The sequence below is a fragment of the Protopterus annectens genome, chromosome 9.part0, assembly GCF_019279795.1.
Source record: "Protopterus annectens isolate FY-2018-M chromosome 9.part0, PAN1.0, whole genome shotgun sequence".
Classification (NCBI taxonomy): Eukaryota; Metazoa; Chordata; order Ceratodontiformes; family Protopteridae; genus Protopterus; species Protopterus annectens.
The window spans coordinates 83,703,887-83,731,590 of NC_056743.1; the positions used below are offsets into that span (position 1 = coordinate 83,703,887).

At 39.6% G+C, this 27,704-nt stretch overlaps 1 protein-coding gene across 5 annotated transcripts in view; it reads right to left on the bottom strand.

Annotated features, from left to right (window-relative positions):
• ANO1 (anoctamin 1) overlaps positions 1-27,704 on the bottom strand; it is a 1,045,885-nt gene that overhangs the window by 503,946 nt on the left and 514,235 nt on the right. For all 5 annotated transcript variants that reach the window (XM_044082585.1, XM_044082589.1, XM_044082584.1 and 2 more), the window contains 2 exons: positions 25,687-25,838; positions 9,474-9,528 (listed from right to left, as the gene is read on the bottom strand). In XM_044082585.1, the coding sequence (XP_043938520.1) occupies positions 9,474-9,528; positions 25,687-25,838 (207 nt within the window). The remainder of the gene's footprint in view (positions 1-9,473; positions 9,529-25,686; positions 25,839-27,704) is intronic.

Sequence of the window (27,704 nt, forward strand, 5' to 3'; positions counted from 1 at the left end):
GCATGGAAACGATCCTCTGCACTGAGGATTGCAGTAACAGGAAACCTCAAAGCTGGAGCACTGTAAAAAGTAATCACAAAACTAACCCAGAAAACATACCACCATGGTGGAATGCAAAAATTAAATGGGTAGTAAAAGAAAAGAAAAAAGTCAAAGCTTAAATTAGAAATTGTAACTTTAAAAAAGTTAAAAACTCTCTCATCAAACTAAATAGACAACTAAGAGGACTTAAGTCCAGCCAAGAACATTTTGAGGTAAGGATAGCATCCTAGGCCAAGGACAATCATAAGGCCTTCTTAAGAAATTTCCTAAACCTTAAAGGCAAAAAAAAAGGTGTGCTGAACTGTTGGTAAATGGAGCCATGTTCACAGAACTGGGAGATATAGCAAAGCTTCTGGCTGGTAAATTCAGATGCAACCACCCTCTGACCCCCAGAAGCCCCATCCCCAGGAAATAATATCTAACACAATCCCTCCAAGCATCAGTAGAGTGCAGGTCTTAGATGCACTCCTTAAGGCCAAGAGTACAGCTTTGATGGGCCCCAATAATATCCCAGGATGCCACCTAAATAGCATGAAATATGAACCATCAAGGCCACTGATGTCACTATTCAACCATAGCCTCCACACAGGCTTTGCGCCACATTAATGGAGCACTGCACAAGGGCAGAGCATCAACATATTCCTGGAACTGCAGACCTATTAGTCTGAGTAATCTCATATGCAACCCATTGAAAGAATCATCATGGAAATGATTAACAATGGCATAGGAAACCTCCAGAAACTGAACCAACACAGTATGGTTTGGTCAAAGGCAGTTCCTACCTAATGAAACTAGTGAATTTCTTTGAGAAGGTCACCAAAGAAAGGGATGATGGTAAAAAAGGCGCATAATGCCTACCTTAACCTAGCTAAGGCATTTGATACAATACCCCCTCAGACCTCATAAACAAACTCATTGAATTAGGCATAAACCCATTTCTAACTCCCTGGATAGCCAGCTGGGACACAGACAGCATCCAGGAAGTTAGGGCTGGAGGAATCCCCTCCACAAAGAGGCCAGTCACCATTGGAGTCCCCCAAGGTCTCTACTGGGTCCACTATTCATTGGCATCTATATTTTGGAAGTCAAGGCCAATTTCAAGGACTTCTGGGTTACCAGATTTACATATAGGTGTGTAATAGGCTAATGGCCCTTTGGCCTTTACAAGCCTAGCCCATAGGATTGCCCCAGCATCATGCCGCCCAACATTAGTTTCCAGTGCCTCTATTGAGCAAACCCACTGAAGTGATTACCGGGGTGAATTTTCAATCTCCCAACTAGTCATCTAGAATTCTATTGAAGAGGACAAGTGAGGTGCTCTGCTTGATGTGTACTGGAAGCCTATTCCAGAGCATGGGCAGTCTCTTGTGTTAAGAACCGGTCCCTCCAGCATTTCTGTTGATTGAGGTAATGAGGTTTAGGTCTCTGGAGCATGTGGTGTGGAGGTAATTGGGATTTTTTTAGCTGTAGCATATCTGACAGGGTTGGATTAGACATGGCTTTGTAGGTCAAGCAGAGATCGTCTCTAAATAGGCGATATGAGACAGAGAATAGCTGGAGTTTTTTGAGTCTGTCCATATAGGACATGTGTTTAAGGTCCAGTATCCTCTTTGTGAGGTACTTTTGTGGTCTCTCCAGTTGTTGCAGGTGTCTAGTGAGGTACATGCCAAATGGGGCATTGCACTCGATGATTGGTCTTATGAGGGAGGAGTATAGAGAGACAATGTCCTCCTCCTTCCTGGATGCGAAACCCTTAGTAATGAAGTGTGCCACATACAAGGACTTTCTGGCCACAGTGGCTATGTGGTGGTCAAAGGAGAGGTTCCTTATCAACCTGTGTTCTCAGATCTCTTATAACACCTTAAGTGTTCAGTGGACTGCCATCAATGTGGCAATTCATGGGAACTGAGTTTTTTCCAAAGGGGACGACAACGCATTATTTGGCATTGAGTTTAAGGCCATGGTTTTGACCAATTGTTGGTCTTGATGAGGCCTTTTTGTAAGATGTCTACATCACTTGGGAAGTTAATAATGGCTCCCAGCTTGCAATTATCTGTGAACTTGGTCAGCCAGAGGCCCTTTATGTTGGCCTGGATTTCAGAGAAGTAGATGCCAAACAGGAGAGGACTCAGGACGGATCCCTGTGGGACTCCAGTCATGACTGATTGGCAGTCTGACATTTAGTCTGCTACTTTCACACTGTGGGTTCTGTCTGTGAGCCAGTTTGCCACCTACTTTGTGATATAGGGGTTGATGTCTAATTTAGTGAGTCTGTGATTCCAGAGTGGGGAATGGTATCAAAGGCTTTGGCCAGATTTAGGTAGGCTGTATGGACTACCTTGCCTTCATCCACAGCTCTGGTGACTGAATCAGAGGTCGACCAGGTTGAGCAGGCATGATCTGCCCTTCACAAAGCCAAACTGGGTGGGATCCAGAGTTTGGAGATTCCCTATATCCTTATTTATTAGGTCCATGATGATTCGCTCCATAGCCTTACACATCAGACTCGTCAGGCTAATGGGGCAATTGTTCCTCGGGTCTGTAGTCTCTCCTCCTTTATGGAGAGGGATGACTGAGGCAGTGCACCATTCAGTAGGGACAAAGCCTGAGGTGAGGCTGTGATTGAACAGAGCACATAGGTGTGGTGCCAATTCATTTTATAGTTCATGTAGAATATAGCCAGGGGATATTGTCAGGTCTCATGGATACTGTATTTTTGGCCTTGGACAGTGCAGTTTTAACCTGCATAGCAGTAATATTTGGGTGCGTGGCATTCTTTTCGTATTGTGATTGGTACTTTGGGGGGGGTGTAAAGTTGGCACTGAACCTATCGGCCAGTGTATTTGAAATATCTGTTGGCTAGGTATAAGAAGAACCATTGTGCAGTAGCTCGGAGCAAACCTGGGTATTGCCGTGGAGATTCTTGAGTAACCATAGATGGCCTTGTGATTATCTTCAGTATCTGCTGCAATCTTGTTTTCATAGCTGGCTTTAGAGGATTGCATGAGGGATCTCAACTTTTTGTAGAGTCTAATAAGGAAGTTTTTCCAGTCTTGGGACTTCACCTTTTTCTGAAACAGTTTCTTTCTCCTGTTGTAGAGGTTGTTTATGGCAGGGGACTGCCAGATTGTCTTCCTTTTTATGGAAGAGAGCATCTTGGTTCTGTTTGGTATGGCCAGTTCCATGCATTTGTGTATGTGTTCATACAATACATTGGTGTATGATTTGGCAGTCATGCACCCATTCTCCATCTGCGTGGGTGTCACAAAGTTAGCCACCTCTGTTTTTAGGAGTCCAAAGTTAGCTTTGGAGAAGTTTCTCACTGTGGTTATCTTTGTGGGGGATGTGGGTGGGATGTGGATATCCATGGCGATTAGCTCGTTGTTGGGTCTAACCAGGGAGGAGTTGACTGCTGGTGTAGAGCAATGGTTGCCCATGTTAGTGATAACCAGGTCAAGGATGTTGCTCCCTCTACTGGGGGTAAGAATGAGCTGGTCCAGGGCATTGGAATTAATGAATTCCAGGAAACATTGGGCAAGTGCATTGGTACATGAGTAGTTTTCCAAGTTAATGGAGGGGTAGTTGAAGTCACCCAGTATGAGGATGTTTGATAGGACCCTAATATTTTCTAGGGTGCTTAAGAATGTGGAGTGAGAGTCTTGGGATATGGTTGGGGACCTATAGCAAGCTACAATCTGAATCGCTGTCTTACCCAATGTTAGTTGTACCTGAAGTATCTCTGTTGCATTATGTTGGGCTACCAGTCTGGAGGTATGCATCTCCTTTGGGTATGGAGACACCACCACCTTTGGAGGTTCAGTCCAAGTTTTGGGGCTGAAAGGTGTGGAATGAATTATATCCTGGTAGTGCAGGGGTGCTTTCTGCTGCCTTGAACCAGGTCTCTGTTACGGCACAAACGTCGATGCTCTCCATTTTAAGGAGTTCTTCGAGCGAGTGCATCTTGAGATTTAGACTTCTAGCATTGAGCAGCATGACCCTCAGATTGCATTTATTTACAGCAGTTATGGTGGTAATTTGGTCCTTGGAAGACCACCCTAAAAAAGGCACAATAGCAGTGGCAAGAGCCTTGGCCAGTATATGGAATCCCAGGGTGTGACAGATGCAGGCCATCTCTGGCAAAGCATTGAGGTCTGTCAATCATGTCATCCCAGGCAAACAGATACTGGATCACTTAGAATGACACCAGAAACTTAGCCAATTGTTGAAGTCTATCATTTTCTGCTAGTGCTGTGGTATCATTCTGGGTGACAGTAGGATACTGCTCAGGGCTAGGGTCATACCGGCCTGGGCCACATGATCCGAGAGATCCTCCATGTCTCTTTTCATGTAGTCCAGGGAGGTACATCGCAGGTCATTAACACCAACATGGACAATGACAGTGCCATATTTGTACTTGATGTGGAGTGACCTGCTGCATGCGTTATGTGACTGATCCTGGCACCTGACTATTACCTTCTCCTTATTTAGCCTATTGAGTGGGGGACATCTGTGTGCCTCACCTTTGAGTCACCTATGACTAGCATATTAGGCATGCTGTTTTGCCTTAGGGGCTTTGGTTGAGTGGCCCACTGTTTAGGTGAGCTATGTGTCTCGTGATTCATGCCATGCTGCAGTGGTAGAGTGCATTTCTGCCTTGGAGGTCCCTGTTGTTTGGTAGATTTCTACTGAGCACCTCTGCAAAGGTGAGTGTGTGGCTTGTGTTTTTATGTGAGAGCTGTGATGGTGTATGTTCTGGAGGGCTGTGTGTTCCATGTGTTGTGGTGCAAGTGTTGATCTTCTCCTCTTGACCAGCCATTCCGGTCTTGGCTGGAGAGTGTTTTGTTTCCAATTTGGATATATAAGTGCATCTCTTGCAAGTTTGAGTGTTGGGAGGTATATGATTGAAAGCTGGGAGCAATAATAGAAACACCAAAGATGCTAACATCTTACAGGAAGCTCTAATACAGGCAAATGACTGGTGCCAAAGCTATGGTTTTAAACTTGATGCCAAGAAATGCATAATAGTACCTTTTGGGAAGTTAGCCACCCAGGGAAACTACCTCATTGATAATACACCCCTTAAAAGTAGACAGAGTAGTCAGGGATTTGGGGCCTCCTGTAGATAGTAACCTGGCTTTCTGCCAACATAAAGGCATGGCATCTAGGTCCAGTGACGTCTTTATGCTACTGTCCTCATCCATCATCAGACCCATTACTGAGTACAACACTCCCTTCTTTATGTACCTGACCAAGCACATGCAACAACTGGAATGTCCACAGAGGTTCCTAACAAAAAGAATACAGGGCATAAACACAATGTCCTATGCAGGACATCCCAAAACTCTATTGCTATACTCTATACTTACTGACAGGTGATTTATGCGTGCCATACTAGACATACTTGGATCCTGCTCTGCTGGACCTTTGTATAATTCACAAAACAAACAGCATCAGAAGTACTAGATCTAAGGGTTTAAACTTTGCTTGTGATTTAAATAAGACTTGTTGGAAGGACAGGTATGTATCTCAAAGAATCCAAATAATCTCCGTGGTGTACCCGAAGTCCCACTAAACAAGTATAGTGGGTCCAAAAACAAAACAGTGTAAGAAACTTCTCTGTGTGGAAGATTTTCAGTCCATATATCTCTAGTTAATCACTGTATATTAATCAGATCAGACAATAGTAGTAGAAGTAGTAAACTTAAACTCATCTTAAGTCAAAAAAATAATGAAAAATATATAATTTGAAATATTGTGCAGAATTACTAAGTATTCGAAAGTAATCCAAGCAAGGCTGGCAGTCTGTTTCCAGTCGAAAATCCTTTATTAAGTACACAGAAAAGCGATCCAAGTAAAACAAAAATAGAGTAATAGTTTCCCCACAAGCTTTCTAAATATATAGGTTCATAGGTAAGTACTAGGCTATCTGCCTGAGGGCATCTATAAGCCTAATCAGAATGTGTTGGATTTTGCCGCCCTCTTAGATTAGTTCCATGTGCCTCAGTCCAGCAGAGCCATTAGTTCCCTGTGCATCTGTCCAGCAGAGCCACTGCAGTGATCCCTGGGGTAAATTTTCTGTTTCCCATCCACTCGTCAAGGTTTCTCTTGAAGAGTGTTAGTGAGGGGCTCTGCCTAATGTAGATTGGAATCTTGTTCCAAAGCATGGAGAGTCTCTGGGACAGGAATCTATCCCTCCAGCACGTCCTATTTATCGTTGTAGTGAGGTTTAGATCCCTAGAGCATGTGGCTCTTGGGGATTTGATTTTTTTTTAGGTGGAGCATGTCCATCAATTCTGGGTTGGACGTGGCCTTGTATGTCAGGCAGAGATCACCTCTGAGTAAGCGGTATGCAATTGAGTATAGCTGGAGTTTCTTCAGTCGAGCTGCATAAGGCATATGTTTGAGACCAGTAATCCTCTTGGTGAGGTACTTCTGTGGTCCTTCCTGCTGTTGCAGGTGTTTTGTAAGGTACATCCCAAATGGGGCATTGTACTCTATGATGGGTCTGATGAGTGATGAGTAGAGGGGCACAATAACCTCTTTTGTTCTAGATGCAAACCCTTTTGTGATTAGGTGGGCCACATAGAAGGATTTTCTAACCACCTTGGCAACATGATTATCAAAGGAGAGATTACTATTTACTTGGGCTCCCAGATCCCTTATTACATTTTCCGTATTTAGGGGACTACCACATATGTGGTAGTTCACGGGTACTTTGTCTTTTCCATATATATACTTTTTATCAGGCAAGGCAGTGGTTTATTGTGCTGTGAAACAGTGTTATTGGTACACATGCTAAATTCACATACCTTCCCCCATCAGTGTGACATTCGAGCTGGTCCTTCCCTACTTAGTAGCTGTCATAATATAACCCTTATGTACTTTAAATAAAATTTATAATGATGTGGTATCTCTTATGTAACCAGATTATTGCAATTTTATCCAAGACAATATACTACATGGCTGGAAATATATCAACCTTAGTCCATTTGGCAATCACAAAATATATATAAATATATCTATCTATATATATATATATATATATATATATATATATATATATATATATATATATATATATATATATATACACTTTGCATTTAAAAAATCAGTTGTAGAAATCATATTCTGTTTTCATAAACTATAGTTAACAATGATCGCTTTCGTCCTTCTAGACTTTTAAGTTCATTACTTCTACTACTATTATCTGATCTGATTTATATACAATGATTAACTAGAGATATATGGACTGAAAACCTTTCACAAACAGAAGTTTCTTACACTGTTTTATCTCAGAGAATCCCTATTCTCTAGAATAGGTTTCCCATCCATGTGAAGCAGAACCCTTCTGTAACCCAATTCAAGAGCAACCTAAACCGGTAGATGGCAAATTGGAAATTCACCTGTGGTCTAACACCTATGTTTCCGATGGACATAGGCAGCCATTATATCATGCCCTAAGTAACATACTCCCTTTAACATGAACACAAAGGCACAATAACTCATTGGATACATTTGGGTTGCATGGCTAGGCTTATAAAGGCATCAGTGGTTGTTATCCTAGTATACAGCCATGAACCTATAAGACTCTAAAAGAGCATTCTGGGAAGAAGAAAATGGCCATGTTAAGGTTTTCCCTTCTTAGTAAGTCTTTCAAAATCCCAGCCATAGCCTTTAACACCCCCAACCCTTAAAACAGGTTTTGAAGTGGTACACAAGGGATGTTGTTTCTATAAAAAAAATCCCACTATTTGAAAAGGCAACAACCTTCTGTTGGAAAATTAAGGAGATCCCCTTCCAAAAACTAACAGACAAAGTCATTACTATACACTTGCTTGGTGTGTTGTTGTGGTGTGCTTATATGTTAATGCTGCGGTAGCGTTGTCGCCTCACAGCAAGATATTGTCCTGTTCAATTCTCAGCTAGAGCGTCTTCTGTGTGGAGGCATACGTGAATGGGCATGCCTTCATTGAAGGTTGTGCGTCAGGGCTGGTAAATCGGCACGTAAAATCCTCTACCAAACATTAGCGGACCTGAGTTCCGCTGTGGCGACCCCTAACCGAGATAAGCCGAAAGACACAACAACATACTTTTTTGGTAAACATACTTGATAAAGTATACTAATACTCAATTCCCTATAAATATAAAAATAACATAATGTATGTTTGAGGTCCACACATTTCATTTACATATTTATTTATTTAATGTTTACTAGATTTTTACCTCATATTTTTGGTCTTTTCCTCATAAAAAAATTGTGGTTTTCTTGGAAACCATTGAAGATCAAAGTTACTAATTAATGGCATACATTTGAGTTTAAGACATCATATCATTCAAAAAAAAAAAAACAAACAGATGCTAACATAAAACCTACTGCTCTAGTAACTTTCCACATTTATAATATTAATATTTACAATCTGCCCCTGATTGTGGGGGTTTGTTCCTCCATTATTTTTGGCTTTGTCCAGATTTCTTGTGCTAAGAGGTTGAAAGGTGTGTGTGTGCGTGTGTGTGTGTGTGTGTGTGTGTGTGTGTGTGTGTGCACTTGTGCGTGTGTGTGTGTGCGCTTGTGCGTGTGTGTGCATGCTTGTGTGTGTCTGTGTGCATAGATATATAGATTAAAGGGAGACTGACAACAATATTCTACCAGAAGGTTAGTTATCATATGCTACAAAACTTGCTCTGAAGAAAAAGTGTGAAATAGATTAGTGGCTATCTTAGCAAATACTAAATGCTTGTCATTTCTCTAGATTCTGGAGTTGATCCAAAAGTTCAGGAATGCATGTTGCCAGAATTGTTTTTAAGAAAATTTGCATATGATACAACTCAGATTGGTTGTCAGTGGGGAATATATCCCAGGAGAGAAACAAAATGCTTTATGAAATGAGTGTTAATGAGTCAGCTGTGGTTATATCACACCTCTCCTGCAGAGATGAAATTCTTAAAAGAATGCACTTGACAAATTATCAGGACACTGTAGTCTGAAGTTAATATATTCAATGTTTTTTGTTCATACAAACAGATACAGCACACATTTTCTTTTTTGCTTTTATAAACAAATGTGATATTCTTTCTCAAGAAATGAAATGTTCTTCTGGGGATAGTCATTGTTTAAAAGCTTTTATTTTTCTTTTGTGTAAGTGAGTTTTGCAGGTCCAACAATTTCTACACTATAATATATTACTGTTGTGTTCTGTGTATATTAAATCATGCTATTTTGCAGTTTATCACTTCAGTAATCTAATGGGGATTGCACAGTGCTTTACAGATTGTTGTTCAGCCTATTTCTGTAATAAACAATTAACAGCACTTGGTAAAGCACGATATTTACTCTGCAGAGAAAATAATGGTGTTGACTGTGGTTCACTGAGGAATAATTACCACTAAGGCAACTCGGGAATACGAACTGTGAAATATCATAATGTACTTACGATTGTGCTTCTAGTTTTGCTATCAAAAAAGCCGTCTTTGTCTGAGAAGTCAAATCTGTGAAAACAGAGAAAAAAGTTTGCTCTTCTGTGATATTTTATCATGGAAATTAATAACATGAAAGTCGTTAGATGAATATACATTTTTTACACCTCCTATAGCCTTTAGCTTACAGGGGTACAATTGCAAGAAAAGAGCAAAGCATAAAACTAACTGCTAAAACATTGTTACATCTGCAAATATTCTGCCCAGTGCCAGCAATGACATCTGTCCAATGAAACTATATGCTGGCGCTGATGACAATATGTTATCTCTGCTAATAATTAAAATGGATTACAGTATGACATTTGAAAATCCAGTTCTGTGAAGGAAAGAAATGTGGATGGGAACATAAAAAAACAACAGACTCAGCAGCAGACTGATCTCCTTTAAAGGGATTGCACATTTTATTCTTAGATGATTATTACAAAGAGAACAGCAGACTGTCGCTCTACATTACATTTTGCTCTGCACTAAAAACACACATGCAAACAATAACATTTATTTCCTAAACCAGTGGGTACAAACTGCAAAAAAACACTTGTATAGCTCAAAATAACATAATAATACCACCAGAGCAAACTATTAGTTTGCATACTAAGATTTCAGCTGAGGGGGATGTGCAGAAATTATTGCTTTAGGTGTAATTATAACTATTGAAATTTAAACACAAGAAGGGTAATGTATATTTCCCAAAGCAAATGCACCCTAAATTTAGTAATTTTCAATATTTTCTGAATAGGAGGTAGTGTGGCCAAGCTGTCTAAGGTGCTGGATTTAGGGTCCAGTCTCTCTGGAGGTGTGGGTTTGAATCCCACCACTGCTAGTTTAAGAGTTTGAACTACCATCAAGTGTTTTAGATGGGGCAGTGCTGCAGCAGTAGCATTATTGCCTCACAGCAAGCAGTTCTCCTGTTTGATTCTCAGCTATAGTGCCTTCTGTGCGGAGTCTGCATGTCCTCACTGCGTTTGTGTGGATTTCCTCTGGGTGCTCAGGTTTCCTCCCACATTACAAAGACATGCATCTGGAGCATTTCTCCCTGGGCCTCCACTTAAAATTGGCTTTGTTCCAAGTTGGACTTTCCCAGTAAAGAAATGTTAAATAAATATAAAGGCTCATATTACATTACCAGAATGAAATTTACTGAATCTTCCCGTCACCGACAAAATAACAGTTAAAAATACTGGTTCGTATGTTGACATGTGTCTACTAGCCTAGCAACCACTAGGCCCCTTATAAGCCTAATTGTGCAACCCAAATGTGACCCATAAATTTGATTTATATAGGTGATGTTTTACTAACTGTCTCTGTGCATCAGAGAGGTAGGAGCCAAACCAGGGCTGAATTTCTGATTACCCACCCAATGGTCCAAATTGCACTTAAAAAGGGATAGGAATGAACTCTGCTTCACATGGATAGGGAACCTGTTCCAGAGAATGGAAATTCCCTGAGAAAAAATGTTTTTCCAATATCTTCTATTATGTTGCAAGTAAAATTTAGTTTGTTTAATGTAGTAATTCTGATGCTATTTGTTGTGCAGATGTGCAACAGGTTCACCCAAACAGGGTCCAGGATGCCCTGTATGCCTGACAAAGATCAACTCTCAGAAGTCTGTATGATACCGAGTAAAGAGACAGGGCTTTGAGGTGATCAGCATAGGACATTGTGTTTACTCCCTGTATTCTTTTTGTAAGGAACCTTTGTGGATGTTTCAGTTGATGCATATGACTTTGTTCTTATTCAATATTTCCCTAGAAAAGGGTAAATTCATAGTCAAATTGTGCAGTTATCCAAAGACAAGAATGTCTTCTTTTATCTTTTTATCCTTAGTCAGCATTTTAACCATCTATGTCACTGACACAATAAATCTCATACTCTTGAGGCTGTTGGAATTCATGTTTATGAACTGCTGAACAAATACTCAATATCAAAGTTATGTTTGGTTTGTTTAGTGATAGATAAGGTAGTTAGTGTCACTGTACAGCTAAATATTTAGAATGCTGAGTGTACAGTTGTGCTTCATAAATATAAATTGTCATTGTTTTGGTAGAGGTTCATAATGACTAGCAATTTTATCACCTTTTATCATTAAACTGAGTGATTATTCTGTCATCTTTCATGAGGTGAGACTCCGTGTTCATATGTTGAAAGTAAAGCCATAGCAAGGCAAGAAATTGCTATGTCATGCTAATTTGTTGGTGTCTTATGAAGTGCCTTCAGAAAAAACATGAACTTAAAATTAACGCAAAGCATTATTACAGCTGTCAAACAGAGGAAATATATCTGGTTCAGATAACATAGCAACCCTGATGCTGTAATAGTAATTCTTCAGTTCATGCAGTGAATTAAAGCCATGTATCTCAGTTAAAAATGAGCTTTTAACAAGTTGCTTCCTGTGGTCCAGGGTTTGATTCTCTTATCTTCCATCTGTGTGTGTGTGTGTGTGTATGACTCTAATCAAGTCACTTAACCAAGTGCTTCTAGGCTGAGTCTGAAACACGCCCATGTGGGTCAGCGTTCTACCTCAATTAACAAAATGCAAATCAAATAAAACAGATATAAGTACAACATTGTGCGTGTATTGCTGAATGTCACATGCAGTGGAGTGGCTGAATAGGGGTCAAATCAGGAAGTCTGTAATAGTCATTTTCTCTCTTTTCCATAAGTAAAGCAAAGTTAGAGAAATAAAAAGGACTTTTGAGGGGTAAGTACCTTTCTGTGAATAGTATTTCCTGGAATGCAGTATCCCCAGTCCCAACTCCCTTAGTTGTACATTCCCAAATGTTTTATTTTTTGCAGCAATGAACCATATTGCAGAATCATAGTAGTAACAGAAAGTGTGTTTTACCTTGCAGGGTGTTCTTTTCTATGCATCTGTGCAGTCATGGACTTCATATATAAAAATAAAGGGAAGGGGGTGAACATCCCTATATTTAAGCTTCCTGCAAAAAAAATGCTTTTTTGACACTATCACTCACTGTTTTGAGAGATGTATTCCAATGATTTCAACTCATCTAGTTTTCTACTGGCAGCTTGTGCGGACTTTTCATAAGGGATCCTTTTTCCATTTCATGTTTGGCTCATTTACATGCTGGGCAGTCAGCAATGTTCCAAACTGGAACAATTAGCACTAAAGGAACACAGAGAAGTCCTAATTCCATGAAAGGTCAACATTAAAAATAATTAAGTGATGGCAGTAATGCTTATAGCAAGACATTGCCAGACTGAACACTTGACATAGCCCGTGTGTGGATAAGTTGGTTATAAGGATTGGGCTTGCCTATTCTCTGGGAAAATAGCAGCAGGCTCTTAGAGAGCCTATCCTCTTCAGTTCAAGAGTTATAGTGAAAGACTGAGCTATCTAGATTGCTTCAGAATCAATCCAGACAAACTTTACCAAGTTCCCATAAGGCTTATATAACATGAGACTAAATGGATGACAAAACCAGGAAATTCTCGCAATGGTGTCTTAGCTGGCATATGATATAAAGTACCTTAAGGGTGATATAACAGCAGTCCCAAGAACAAGTCCCAAAAAAACAGGTGGACTGAGTACCCAAGAACAAGTCCCAAAAAAACAGGTGGAGTGAGTACCCAAGAACAAGTCCCAAACGTTTGCTATCCAGAGTGAAGTTGTCTGCTTTATATTGGTTGCTACAGTTGCCTTTTCCTCATTTTTTTGGGGATTTGATAATACCTTAAGGGAGATGTTGAAAGCCACCAATAACAAACTCAGGAGGTTAGGTCCAAAGACAGCAGATGGTACATTAGGTACATGTTTTATGATTCTGTGTGCTACAGAAGTGATTTGAACAAACTAGTGTTTTAGAACTGCATCAAGGGCAAAGATCTCAGAAACGTCTTTTGGAATAACTTATAAACCCATAGTGTTCTCAAAAATTCCAGATATAGATTCATAGGTTGGTACTAGGCTATCGGCCCTAGGGCCCATACAAGCCTAGCCATAACAATTCCCTGGCTATTTCTTCCCACAGTAATTACTTCCCTGGACCCTGGTCTAGCAGGGTGACTGACATGATCTCCTGGGTGAATTTCCTATCTCCCATCCAATCATCAAGGTTCCTTTTGAAGAGGGCCAAAGAGGCACTCTGCTTGACATGTATGGGCAGTCTATTCCAGAGTCTGGGGAGTCTCTGGGTCAGGAACCTATCCCTCCAGCATGCTTTGTTTATTGTGATGACAAGGTTTAGATCCCTGGAGTGTGTGTCTCTGAGCGGTTGGGATTTCTTTAAGTGTAGCATGTCCAACAGCTCTGGGTTTGATATGGCCTGGTATGTTAAGCAGAGATCGTCTCTGAGTAGACAATATGTGACAGAGTATAGGTGGAGTTTTTTTAGATGGTCAGCATAGGACATCTGCTTTAGGCCTGTGATTCTTTTAGTGAGGTATTTCTGCGGCCTTGCCAGTTGTTGCAGTTGTCTTGGGAGGTACATACCAAACCGGGTGCTGTATTCTATAATGGGTCTAATGAGGGATGAGTACAGTGGGACAATGACCTCCTTTTTTTCTGGATGAAAAGCCCTTCATGATGAGGTGTGCCACATAGGATTTCTTGACTGTTGTGGCGATGTGGTTATCGAAGGTGAGACCACTGTCTACCTGTGTCCCTAAGTCTCTTATCACACTTTCAGTGTTTAGTGTACTGCCACCTATGTGGTAATTCACGGGTACATGTTTTTTTCCCAAAGGGGATAACTGTACATTTCTTGGCACTGAGCTTGAGCCCATGGCTCTGGCACCAAGCATCTGATTCTGTAAGGCCCTTTTGTAGAATATCCACATCATTTGGGGATTCAGTAATGGTTCCCAATTTGCAGTCATCTGCGAACTTTGTTAGCCAGAGTCCCTTAGTGTTGGCCTATACTTCAGAGAAGTAGATGCCAAATAAGAGCGGTCCCAGGACTGAACCCTGAGGTACTCCACTTATCACTTGTCTGGAGCTGGATTTGGAGTCAGCTACTTTTACTGTATGGGTTCTGTCAGTAAGCTAGTTGACAACCCATCGAGTGATGTAGGGATTAATACCCAGCTTAGTAAGTTTATCTATAATTCCAGAGTGGGAGATGGTGTCGAAGGCCTTGGCGAGGTCCAGATAGGCTGTGTGGACCACCTTACCCTTGTCCACGGCTCTGGAGAATGATTCAAAGAAATCAATCCAGTTCAGGAGACAAGATCAGCCCTTCACAAACCCAAACTGCATGGGGGTCCAGTGTTTGAAAGTTGCCAATGTCTTTGTTTATAAGTTCCATGATAATATGTTCCATGGCCTTGCAGATCAGGCTCATCAGACTAATGGGACGGTAGTTCCCAGGATCCAAGGTGGATCCTCCCTTGTGGAGTGGGATAACTGTAGCTGTGCGCCACTCAGTGGGCATGAAGCCTGAGGTGAGGCTATGATTAAACATGACACTTAGGTGAGGTGCCAGTTCATTTTGTAGTTCATGTAGTACACAGCCTGGGATGTCATCTGGTCATATGGATGCTGTATTCTTAGCTTTGGAGAGTGCATTTTTTTACCTGTGTGGCTGTTAAAAGAATTTGGCAATCTTTCGGTAATGATATGGGCCCTTTAGGGGGTGAGAGGGGGGTGAAGTTTGCACTGAATCGATCTGCCAGGATATTGGCAATATCTTTGGGATCAGTATATTTAATGCCATTCTGTTGTAGCTCAGAGTAGATCTGAGCATTGCCATTTAGATTCTTGACATAGCTATAGAATGCCTTGTGGTTGTCTTTGGAATCTTTGGCAATTTTATTTTCATAACTAGCCTTGGAGGATTTTATAAGGGATCTCAGCTTTTTACTAAGGCTAGTAAGGAAGGTTTTTTGCATCCTGGGATTTTCCTCTTTTCTGCAACAGTTTCTTCCTTTTGCTGTAAAATTTGTTTATGGCAAGGGACCACCAGATTGGTTTCCTTTTTTTGGAGGAGAGTGTCTTGGCTCTTTTGGGGATGGCACAATCCATGCACGAGTGGATGTGCTCGTACAGTGCCTTAGTGTAGAATTCAGCAGTCAAACTTTCAGTTCCCATCTGCATGGGTGTCATGAAGTTTGTGACTTCTGACTTGAGTAGCATGAAGTTGGCTTTGGATAAGTTTTTTACGGAGGTTTCCTTACTAGGGGTTGGGGGTGGGATGTGGATGTCAAGGGTGATTAGCTTATGGTCAGATCTGACCAACAAGGGGGTGACCATAGGTGTGGAGCATCAATTTCCCATGTTGGTAATGACCAGGTCTAGAATATTGGAGCCCCTGGTGGGACTAAGTTGATCCAGGGCATTGAAATTTATAAATTCCAAGAACCGTTGAGGAAAGGTGTTGGTACATGAGTAGTTTTCCCAGTTAATGGCAGGGTAGTTGAAATCACCCAGTATTAGGGTGTTTGGTTATATCTTAATATTTTCCAGTATGTTTAAAAAGGTGTAGTGAGAATCTTGGGGCATGGTGGGGGATCTGTAGCAAGCTACAGTTTGAATTGCAGTCTTACCTAGTGTTAATTGCACCTGGAGAATTTCAGATGCATTGTGTTGGGCAACTAACCTTGTGTTGTGAATATTCTTGGTGAATATGGACACTCCTAATCCTTTAGTGTTTCGGTCCTGGTTTGGTGGCCAAAAAGTGTGGTAAGAGTTGTAGCCTGGTATTGCAGGTGTGCTCTCTGGAGCCTTGAACCAGGTCTCATTTACTGCACAGATGTTCTCCATTTTTAAGAGCGTCTCGAGAGAGTGCATTTTGAGGTTTAGACTTCTAGCATTGAGTAGCATTACCTTCAGATTTTGCATGCTTCTACCTGTTACGGTGTTGGTTTTGTCCTTTGAACTTTGCATAAAAAGGGCACTATAGGGGTGGCAACAGCCTTAGCCAGTAACCTGAATCCCAAGGGTGACAGGTGCAGACCATCTCTGATGTAGATCATATTCATGGACTGGGGAAGAGAAACACAAGTTCAAGGTGTTATGGTGCCTATAAACATACATAACAAAATGTGGTTGCCACAGTAGTAAGGGGAGAAAAATATCACATTGCAAGATCATGTGATGATTAAAATGACTGAGTTAGGGATAGGATGAGGATTTAAGCTATCTGGATAGACCTGCTATTGTTTTCCATGTTGTGGTCACTGCAGCCTTCAGTGCACATTGGGGAAAAAAGCCCAGGAAATCCCTTCCCATTAGTTCTCACAGTGTCTGAAAGGAGCTGTGTGGTACACAGGGGTAGAATCTGACAACAATGACTAAAAATGGCATCAGTGATGAAATCTGTACCCATAAGAGGGACAGAAAAGTATTTCTTCTGTGAAGACAGCCAACTAGACACTTGAAAAAGTGGGCTCTTAGTGTACCTGAGACAATCGTAGGTAGGAGGGAGGCCATATTGGCTCACCTAAAGGAGGTAGGATGGATCATTTTGACAAATATGACACAGTAAGCACACCTTCGAATCCTATTTTGGAGAATACTGTCTACAGAAGAAGACCAGTATGGTAAGGAAAACTGACCGTGTGAACAGGAGTATCCAGTGATTCTTAAGAAGCCCTGATTGTAGAAGGCAGTGGAAATAACCATCCTACAGTAGTGGGAAGAATATGAAGGAAGTAACAGTGACGTTTATGTGAGAAAATTGGAGGCCTATGGGGAGAAAAAGCCTTTGGGCACCAGACAGGGAGCAGCAACTGGACAGGAGTATGAGCACAACCCTTTCTAACTGGACCGATTGGAAGGCTACTGGCCTGAACACTCCTAAATTTCCAAGCCAAGGAGGAAAACGACATGGGTGGTTGATTTACATATTCGCAATGTGTTTCCCTTAAATCATAATTGAACAAGGTTTTGTGGCATAGCCAAACACACTGAGTCAAAATACTTCAACGTAATGAAGATATAGAATCCTGCCATGAATTTCTAAGCATGAGCAGGATAAGGATTGTTGTTCCATATTAATATTTATAGATTTTATGTATATTTAGTTTGTATTCTGGTCTGACTGATTCTTGCAATGTTAGTCTGTACCTTTTTTTCAGTAAATAGTGTAGTTCAGTGAGATACAAACTGAGTACTTGTTATATAACTAGAATTGGGGATAATTGGAGTTACATTTATTACCCCTAAATCTCACTCAGACACCAACCTGGACTTCAAAATTGATTCCTCGGACAGCACACAGATTCAGACTTACATATACTAAGTTTCTAAATGTTACTATAGACAAAAAGCCAACTTTTGATTTGTACGTACACAATATAAAAAAGGAAATTCAAAAACTTGGAACATTACACCCAAAGAAAAACAAATAGTACTTTGCAAAACCTAGTAGAAAAAGTACAGAATCTGCCTGTCTACTACCAACTCTACTTTATGCCTCTGTTATACTTGTAAATCCACCTCAACCAAACCTCCAAGCTATAACAATACTACAACTAAATTGTCAGGTTATCTGAGCCTTCTTTATAGTGCTGATTACTGCACGGCCCACAAAACTACTTAAATGACTACAACTACCTCATGACACCTACCCAGATCTATTTGTTTCTCATATTCTTCTACATAAACCTAACAGGTGTCTCAGCCTAAAAAGTATCCTCCAACCCTACCTACCCTCCCCACTCAGAAGCCTGCATGCAATAAACTCAAATGACAATAACTCAGCAGGGGAAGCCCTTTATTCCATTTACATCCCCAGGCTACTGAACTATCTGTCTCTACCACTAAGACTCAATAACAACCTGCCCACTTTCAAAGATCAACTAAAATGCCATCTCAAGGACTCCTGGCCCCACTCTCCCACTTCTCTCATGCCCTCAAAATATTTGGGCCTTAGTAATAAACTGTGAAGACTCAACTGTAAATAAAATTAGTGCAGTTTAAGGCTCTTGTAAATACTGCTATATCTCCCGTCTAAAACTTACAAGTTTTGACACTACTGTCCACAAGTGACAATGTTATGCCTATAATGTATAACTTGTTCTTCTGCATTCAAAAGAGTACGTTATCCTAATGTAACCTGATTAACTATTCTTTCACCCATATATGTTTGTTCATTCATTTTCATGTAAACTGCAGTTCCACTACAAATGCCTGAATATAACATCTTCCATTTTAACAAGTTATCGTGATTGTACTAATCTGAATGCATTATTTCACCCAGTATGCTTTTTTTGTAATGTGAACCAGTTCAATATGCTATTCTTTATACACTCCAGTTGATATGTCCACACAAATAGTATGCATGCCACACAGACTTTTAAGGGTGTAGTCAAAGGACAAATGTTAAGAGCCAGTCAACTTAACACGGATGAGGCCTACTTTAAATTGGAAATGGACAGAATGACTACAGATTTTAAATGCTGTGGTTATAATAACTCACTATTAAGACATATAGCAGATGAAGTTATTATGGAAAGAACTCCCTGGTTAGATGTGACCACAAACTAATCACCATGGAAATCCACATCTCACCCACACCCCTCGCAAAGGTATCCACCATGAAAAACTTCTCCAAAGCTGACTTTGGACTCCTAAAAACAGAGGTGGCTAACTTCACGGCACCCATGCCAATGGAAAATAGATGCATGACTGCCATATCATACACCAGTGCACTGTACAAACACATACATAAATGCATGGAACTAGCCATACCCAACAGAACCAACACGTTTTCCTCCAAAAAGAGGAAGTCAGTCTGGTGGTCCTCTGCCATTAATAAACTCTACAACAAAAGGAAAAAACTGTTGCAGAAAAAGGTGAAGTCCCAAAACTGGAAAAATTCCCTGATTAGCCTCAACAAAAAGTTGAGATCCCTCATCAAAACCTCCAAAGCCATCTATGAAGGCAGAATTGCAGTAGATACTAAAAACAACCACAAAGCCTTTATTTATATCAAGAATCTCCATGGTAATACCCAGATTTGCTCTGAGTTACTGCACAATGGTACTTTCTATACTGAGCCAACAGGTATTGCCAACATACTGGCCGACAGATTCAGTGCCAACTTTACCCCCCCCCCCAAAGTGCTAATCTCAATACCAAAAGAATGCCAGGCACCCTGCATTACTGCAGCACAGGTTAAAGCTGCATTGTCTAAGGCCAAGAATACAGCTTCCATAGGACCCAACAATATCCCTGGCTGTTTTCTACATGAATTACAAAGTGAACTGGCACCACATCTGTGTGCTCATCATGGACCTAATTAACAAGGCTATAGGGAATCTCCAAACTCTAGATCCCACACAGTTTGGTTTTATGAAAGGTAGATCATGCCTGCTCAACCTGGTTGACTTGAGTCAGTCACCAGAGTGGTGGATGAAGGTAAGGCAGTTCATACAGCCTACCTCAATCTGGCCAAAGCCTTTGAGACCATTCCTCACTCAGGAATTATTGATAAACTCACCAAACTAGGCATCAACCCCTATATAATTAGGTGGGTTGCAAATTGGCTCACCGATAGAACACACAGTGTAAAAGTACCGGACTCCAAGTCAGGCTGCCGACCAGTCACAAGTGGAGTCCCACAGGGATCAATCCTAGGTCCTCTCCTGTTTGGCATCTACTTCTTAGAAGTCCAGACCAACACGGAAGGACTCTGTTTGACCAAATTCACAGATGACTGCAAGCTGGAAGCCATTACTAACTCCCCAAGTGATGCAGACATCCTACAGAAAAGCCTCACTGACACCAGTGACTGGTATCAAAACCATGGCCTTAACCATAATGCCAAAAAATGTCATCATCAGTAAATCAGGACATCCCCAGTATCTCCCCCCCTCCCCTTATCTCTAGGAATCAATTCATCAAAGGCAAAACATACAGCCTCCATGAGACCTGATAACATCCCAGGCTGAATCCTACATGAACTCAGGCATGAACTTGCAGCACCATTAGGCACCCTATGCAACCAAAGCCTGAGTACCGGCTTTGTCCCAGCCTAGTGGAGGACAGCCACTATCATCCCTTTACACAAAGGTGGAGCATCCACCTATCAGGGAATTTATAGACCCATCAGCTTAACTATCCTGATCTGCAAGGTGATGGAATGGATTATTATGGAACTCATTAACAGGGACATTGGCAACCTCCAAACACTCAACCCCACACAGTTTGGCTTTGTCAAGAGGAAGTCATCTCTGTTAAATCTGGTTGACTTCTTTGAGACAGTCACCAAATCCATATATACATTCTTAGATGAGTACTAGGCTAACTGCCCTTGTGGGGAATATTAAGCCTATCCAATTACTTTGAATGTGGCTTGAATCCCACATTACTACAGTTCGTTATTTGGGCAGTATATATCTCACAGTTCTATGATTAATATAGTTCCCTTCTCTGATCAGTAAGGACAGGGTTGATTGAAAGTTCTATCCTTGGAATGCTATTCACCATTTTTATAAACTCACTAGTATTAGTTCTCATCATCAGTAGATATCTGGGTAATGTATGCGAGACAATGAACAATAAACAATAGCAATAACCTAGCACAACTTTGCCTACATCTATAAAAGGCATGTCTATATGAGCAATAAAGACAATACCCCATTCATGCTTTAGGCACACAGATGTGCAACAGCTTCATCAAAGACAGCAGGCACATATCTGGACTTGATAGCAGATATCAAGTGAATGTGCAACCCTATAAAAATTTGGAGCTTGGATGAAGTCATCAAATTGCCAGACTATTTTGATGAGTATATGAACAAGCTGCATCTCTGCTGTCCATGTGCCTAGTTAGCAAGATTATGACAAGTGAAGTAAGGAGACTCCTGGGAAGGGAGTGCTACTCCAACTCATTGAGAATGTACTTCCATCAGTGACATCGCTTCGAAATGCATTTGCAAAGACTGCAGACTGCTCAGGCCAACATTGTTTAGTAAATAAATGGTACACAAAAAAGACAATATCACTGCATCACCCTTACGAATGCAAGCTGGCTACCTATTTTTTCTCAGTATTCTTTTGTAAGAAATATATTCTAGTGCAGGGTGGCGCAGCAGTTAGCACTGTCACCTGCACAGCAAGAGGTTCTCCAGTTCAGCTCTCCTCTGGAGAGCCTTCTGTGCAGAGTCTGTATGTCATCCCTGTGGTTGAATGAGTTTTTAAAGACATGCAGGTAGGTGTATGTGTGTGTGTGTGTGTGTGTGTGTGTGTGTGTGTGTGTGTGTGTGTGTGTGTGTGTGTGTGTGTGTGTGTGTGTGTGTGTGTGTGTGTGTGTGTGTGTGTGTGTGTGTGTGTGTGTGTGTGTGTGCGTGCACGTGCACCTTCTGTGAAGGTTGGGCACTGGGCCAGCAACTCGGTACAGTAAAAACTCCACTGCCAATCAATCTGCGGACCAGTGATCCATGGTGGCAACCCCCAACAGGAAAAGGCGAAAGACACGGTTTTGCTATTGTAGTCTACAAGCTACATGAAGATGATCACTATACATCCATGCATCAAATCCAATGAGGTAGCATAGGAAGGCTCTTAGATCAAACACACACACCTCATATGCCCTTAGTTACTCCACATCATTCTATGTGCTCTTCCAAGGCTTTTTCAATCAGCAGAGCAATAAGGGAATTCTGCGTTCATTCTAAATGACATTTAAGATACTAATTTCACAAGAAGGTAAAAGGCATATGTGTTTGTGCACCTACATAAAGAAGTCATCTTAAATCTATCCAGCTAAACTTTCAGATTAACTGGTGACTCCACTGTATGTAAAACAGTCACATACCTCTGCAAGAAGTCTGTGACACAAGTCATGCTTGCCTGTGAGCAAAATTAGAAACATTTCAGTTGTTAAAAAGGATTCTTACAACATGGCTATTGTTCAAGATAGACTTAACAATCTGAAAAACTCCTCCTTTATAGATATAAAAAAGGATGTAGTGACATTACTGGACATCATAGGAAAATATAGGCAAAACTCATCATCTTAGTAAAATCCTCCCATCGCCTGGTATGGCATCAGATCATCAAAATAAAAAAAATTACATAATTCAGCTGATGGTTACTGACATGGTGTTAGATACAAGGGACTCACAGCTGGAGTGAAATATATAAGCACCTGGTGGACTTTGCGTATTTCCCCTGGGAAAATAAGTAATGAGCAGTATTGTTTTTCATCCACAATGTATCTTTTTTTTGGAATATTACAATTTCAAGAAATGGGGAGATGAAGCAAAAATGAATTTGTTAAATTCCAAAAGTTTCAAAATAAAATGTTTTATCTATCTGTCTATCTATCTATGTTTATATTTGTTTCACGAGTAGTGCACTGATCTCAATGAACCTTTTGCAGGGACAGCCTTGGTGACTAGGATTACATAACAAATGAACAAACAACATATTTACAGATACAAGGATATGCTAAAAAACATATATATTTACATATACAATAATATGCAACAACATGTAGTCCACAAGCAGTTCCTCTGCTTGGAGGATGTTGATATATGTAGCCTTGGTGAAATATGGCTTAACGATCTAAAATAAGAATTATTGATTTAATTGAATGCCTCTTTTCCCTGTTGCAGATCTAGTTTGATACATGATGGTGTCAACATATTTGTAAAAGACTATCTAAAACCCAGATCCAAGAACATATCTCAAGACTAAAGAAAATGTACATACAACAAAATGTAACTTAATATATCATTATAAAAATCTAAATAATCTACCACATATTGTCTAATGTCCCCTATAAAGACTGGCAATTTCCAGGATGAATTTTAGGATGTTAAAAAATAATGAAATATAGTCTTTGGGGGAGGAGAGCTTTAACTGCCAAACACTGACTGGATAACCTGTTCAGAATTAAATATTTTCAAATATGAATCAACTAAACAAAATTTAGAGAAAATAATATTAAATCCAACCATACCAAGGATGACAATATTTTAGATACTTTGATACACTTACATATGCCTTTACTCCTTACTCATGCTACCGTTTGTAAAAAACATAAATCACGATACTACGATCTTTAACCTAAGAGGAAAATCAAACCCAATCATAAATAAGTGACCTTTCCTAGATTTTTCCAGTGGAAATTACGATCCAATATATTACATATATTGGTGACAAAAAAATTGGCATACTATCAACAATGGCCTAAAATAGGTTCGATTAGCGTGCCATCATTGAGTTCTACCATCATTACTTTATTCATGATCACATACCCATAAGACAAATCCACGAATATCCAAAAACATGCAAACAGAGGACAACCACGTCGATAAAAGTACCATAAAACTTTATTTCCACAGATAAGCGCTTTCAGGCCATATGCCCTTCATCAGATAACACACAGTACAAAACCTCACATATTTAAAATAAATATCAGCCTATCACATTTCAATAAAAAGCCCTCCTTTTCTTTAGGATGGGTTTTAAAGGTATATACCCATTAATACCAGGAGACCTATCTGCTCCTAATCGCACTATCCACCTGGTTTCAGCACATTCAGTTTCCATTTACCAAATTGCCCCCCCCTGGTGCTTGGAATCACAACCTGTATCACCATAAATAGAAATGAATGTGTAGAGTTATCCTTCACATGTAATGCCAAAGCATTACGCTCATTACCAAGTCTAATATCTGATAAATGCTTGTAAATTCTGGTCTTAAACATATTATTGGTTTTCCCCACATAGTAAGTTTCACATCCTTGACATACCGCTATATATACCAAATTCTTAGTTTTACAATCAGCATATCCTTCAAAAACATATTGTTTATTTGTCCTGGGATGTACAAATATTTGAGATTGCAATATGAAGTGACAAGCCTTACATTGATGACATGGGAAGGTACCTTTACTATTAATCTTAATATTTCTCTTATTACATGGTTCCTTACATAATATATCCTTTAGATTCTTATTCCTCCTAAAAATAAATTTCGGAGCATTTCCTATTTGTGTCTTAAGCTCTGGGTCAGTGTACAATATTTGCCAGTGTCGCTTAATAATATCACAAATGTTGCCCACGTCACTGCTATAAGTGAGGACCATTTTAATGCCCTCACTATCATTTCCCTTGGTAAATGTTTTATTTTTCTTTACCCCTTCATGCATCCTTCTAGTCATCCATGGTTTAGCTGTATTCTTCCTCTTCATTTTACTATGATCTATTATGGAGCTAGTCCTATCAGATTTATACCCTCTACTTATTAGATTCCGTTGGAAGCATTCCACGTCCTCATTAAATTTATCATCACTGCATATCCTGGAAATCCTACACACTTGACCTTTAACTACGTTGTCAAAAGTGTGTCTTGGATGCATACTACTATAATGAAGTTAATTGTTACCCCAACATTCTTTCTTAAACAGTGACATAGTAATTTTCCCCTGAATGAAACTGAATGTGTTGAAACCAGGTGGATAGTGCGATTAGGAGCAGATAGGTCTCCTGGTATTAATGGGTATATACCTTTAAAACCCATCCTAAAGAAAAGGAGGGATTTTTATTGAAATGTGATAGGCTGATATCTATTTTAAATATGTGAGGTTTTATACTGTGTGTTATCTGATGAAGGGCATATGGCCTGAAAGCGCTTATCTGTGGAAATAAAGTTTTATGGTACTTTTATCGACGTGGTTGTCCTCTGTTTTCTTGTTTTTGGATATTCGTGGATTTGCTACATACAGAGGACTTTGGTGCAAGAGACTGTTTTTTCTTAGCTTTGTGTATACCCATAAGATAATTTAATAAAAATTTAATTTGAGGAAATCACAAATTTGTTAGATATACAATGGAAAAATAATTCTGTTTAGCTTTCAAAATATGGTAGTCATTAAACTGAGTCTTAAATATTAAAAATGCAGCACTTCTTATGAAAGCTTTAAATATAATTAATAAGTACTTAATTATGTATTTCTAAACTATGTCAGAAAATGGGAAGTACAAATATGCAAATAGAACATGTTCTCAATTTATAAACAATGAAGTGATAACCCAGCCATGGGACATAGCAAGATATAAAAGCACAGAACTCAAGTAGGATGGTTATAGTCCTCAAACATGTTCAGCACATGGAATTCTTGTGTAGAAGCTGGCATCATAAGGAACTGCTGGGAGAATTGAAATATATTGCTGTACAGTTTTTGGCATACAAGTGGAGTCATATATTAAAATCTATCAATATAACAGAATGCAAAACAAAGCCATGTGCTACTTACAGGTGCTGCCGATCTCTGGAAAAGGGGTATGAAAGATTCTTCATTTTGCTGTTAGTTGGCTCTTCCACCTTCGGGTGAATTGGGCCAGTAATTTTGTGCATAATTGTATTAAGTTTTTGAAGAATACCATGGGATTCTTTAATTTCATATACCTAAGAAAGAGAAAATAGCAAATACAAAATGAAAAGCTCTCAGAAGGTTGTAATCCAGGGTTACATAAATGATTCTTGTGAACCTCTGGAAAGCAAAACTGCAGAGAAAAAAATATTTTCCAACATATTTTTTATTATTAAAATATCTTATTTTACTCTCTCTACATTTTCTGTAACGTGACATTTTTTCTGTATTATATAAAATGTACTTTTAATTAGATAGTTGTCATATACAGAGTTCAATCTAAACAGACAGGGATACATTGCTTCAAAATTGTCATTATTTTAAGGTAACCTTGTCCAGTACAGCTGAGACAGGAATACACTGCCCAGGAAGATAAATAAACACAAGCACTTGCTGGTTCTGTACCATTGCTGGATGAAGCCCTAAATAAAACCTAAATGACTAATGGTTAACTAGCAACTGGGGTACTGGAGGAACCAGTAATGGAGGGTCACAGTGAGTACCAGCTCACCCATCCTTAGGGAAGGAATAGAGTGGGGAACTAGGTCATGCTGCTGCCCCAGCACATGCTAGTGAGTGGTATTAATGGCATGCACTACAGGAGTAAGGGGCATGAATGTGTCTTTGCCAAGCTGCATTTGCATAGCTGCCATAATGGGATCTGCAGGGAAATGCACATGCTCCCAAATGACCCTTGCTTCTGCCAGTGGATATGTCAGCTGACAGGGAGGTGATAGGGTCAGAATTATAACCTCCCCCCCGGTGGCCACCTAGATGACAGTCTCCAATGACTGGCTCCTACCCACACTGGGAGAATAAATGAGCTAACTGACTGTATAAGGGCTATTGGCTGGCAGAGAACGGGTATTAAAACATTTAAAACAGTATGTGTGTATCTTACTTAAGAGTTGTATCTGAACAATTAAAATGCACATCTGTTAAAAAAAACACTTTCAGAAAAGTACACTTCTCATTAAGTAACCAAAGCTTCTCTTTGTAACTTGAATTTATTTTTATGTATGTATTTAATGCTTGTGGCAATCAGAAAACACATATAGCATTGTCTTCAAAACAAACTACTCTTTCATTACACTTGAGATTATGGGCCTGGAAATTTATGCATAGAAGCTTGATTACACCACACAAAATTGAACTAATGTTTAAGAAAGAAACTGGATGTTGATGTTAGAGGCATAAGTTAAATTTGAAAGCTGATTGACAACAAAGGTTTTATGATTGTATATTGCTCTAACCATTTTTGGGAAGACATGAACCTTTTTTTGTAAGCTGCTTTAATGACAATTTTATTCGAACTAAATCATTGATTTTGCTTAATATACCAATACCTAAACGTGTTGCCAGAATAAAATATCCTCTTCTTTGGAGTATACTAGCCATTATAAGAAAAGTCATTATTACAAACTGAAAAATGAAACTAATCCTACATTCAAAGAATTTAAGAATATTGCAAATAATGTGTATCAACTTGATTTAGCAACAATCAAGACAAGAACAGATAGTCACTTCATATTATAATTCTTGGCCGAACTTTAAAGAATTGTTAGAAAAGAAATTATGATAATATCTGATAAAATAATATTGTTAGTTGAATGATTAATAATTTCCTTTGTTTAATAGACAATCTTGTAAATAGTTGATCTGTTGCATGTTGATGTGTAATTTTATTATAATAGTTATATACTGTTTATAATTTTTAAGTCTAGACTTATCTGAATTAATCTTTAATAAAACTAAATAGTAAAAAAAAAAGAAAATACATACAGAAGCACATATAGTACAACAAAATTAAAGTATGACAACATTACCATAGATAAAAGCTATTTGGCTAACTCTCATGAATATGTCCTGAGAAATTCATAAATATAGTTTAAACATCATTA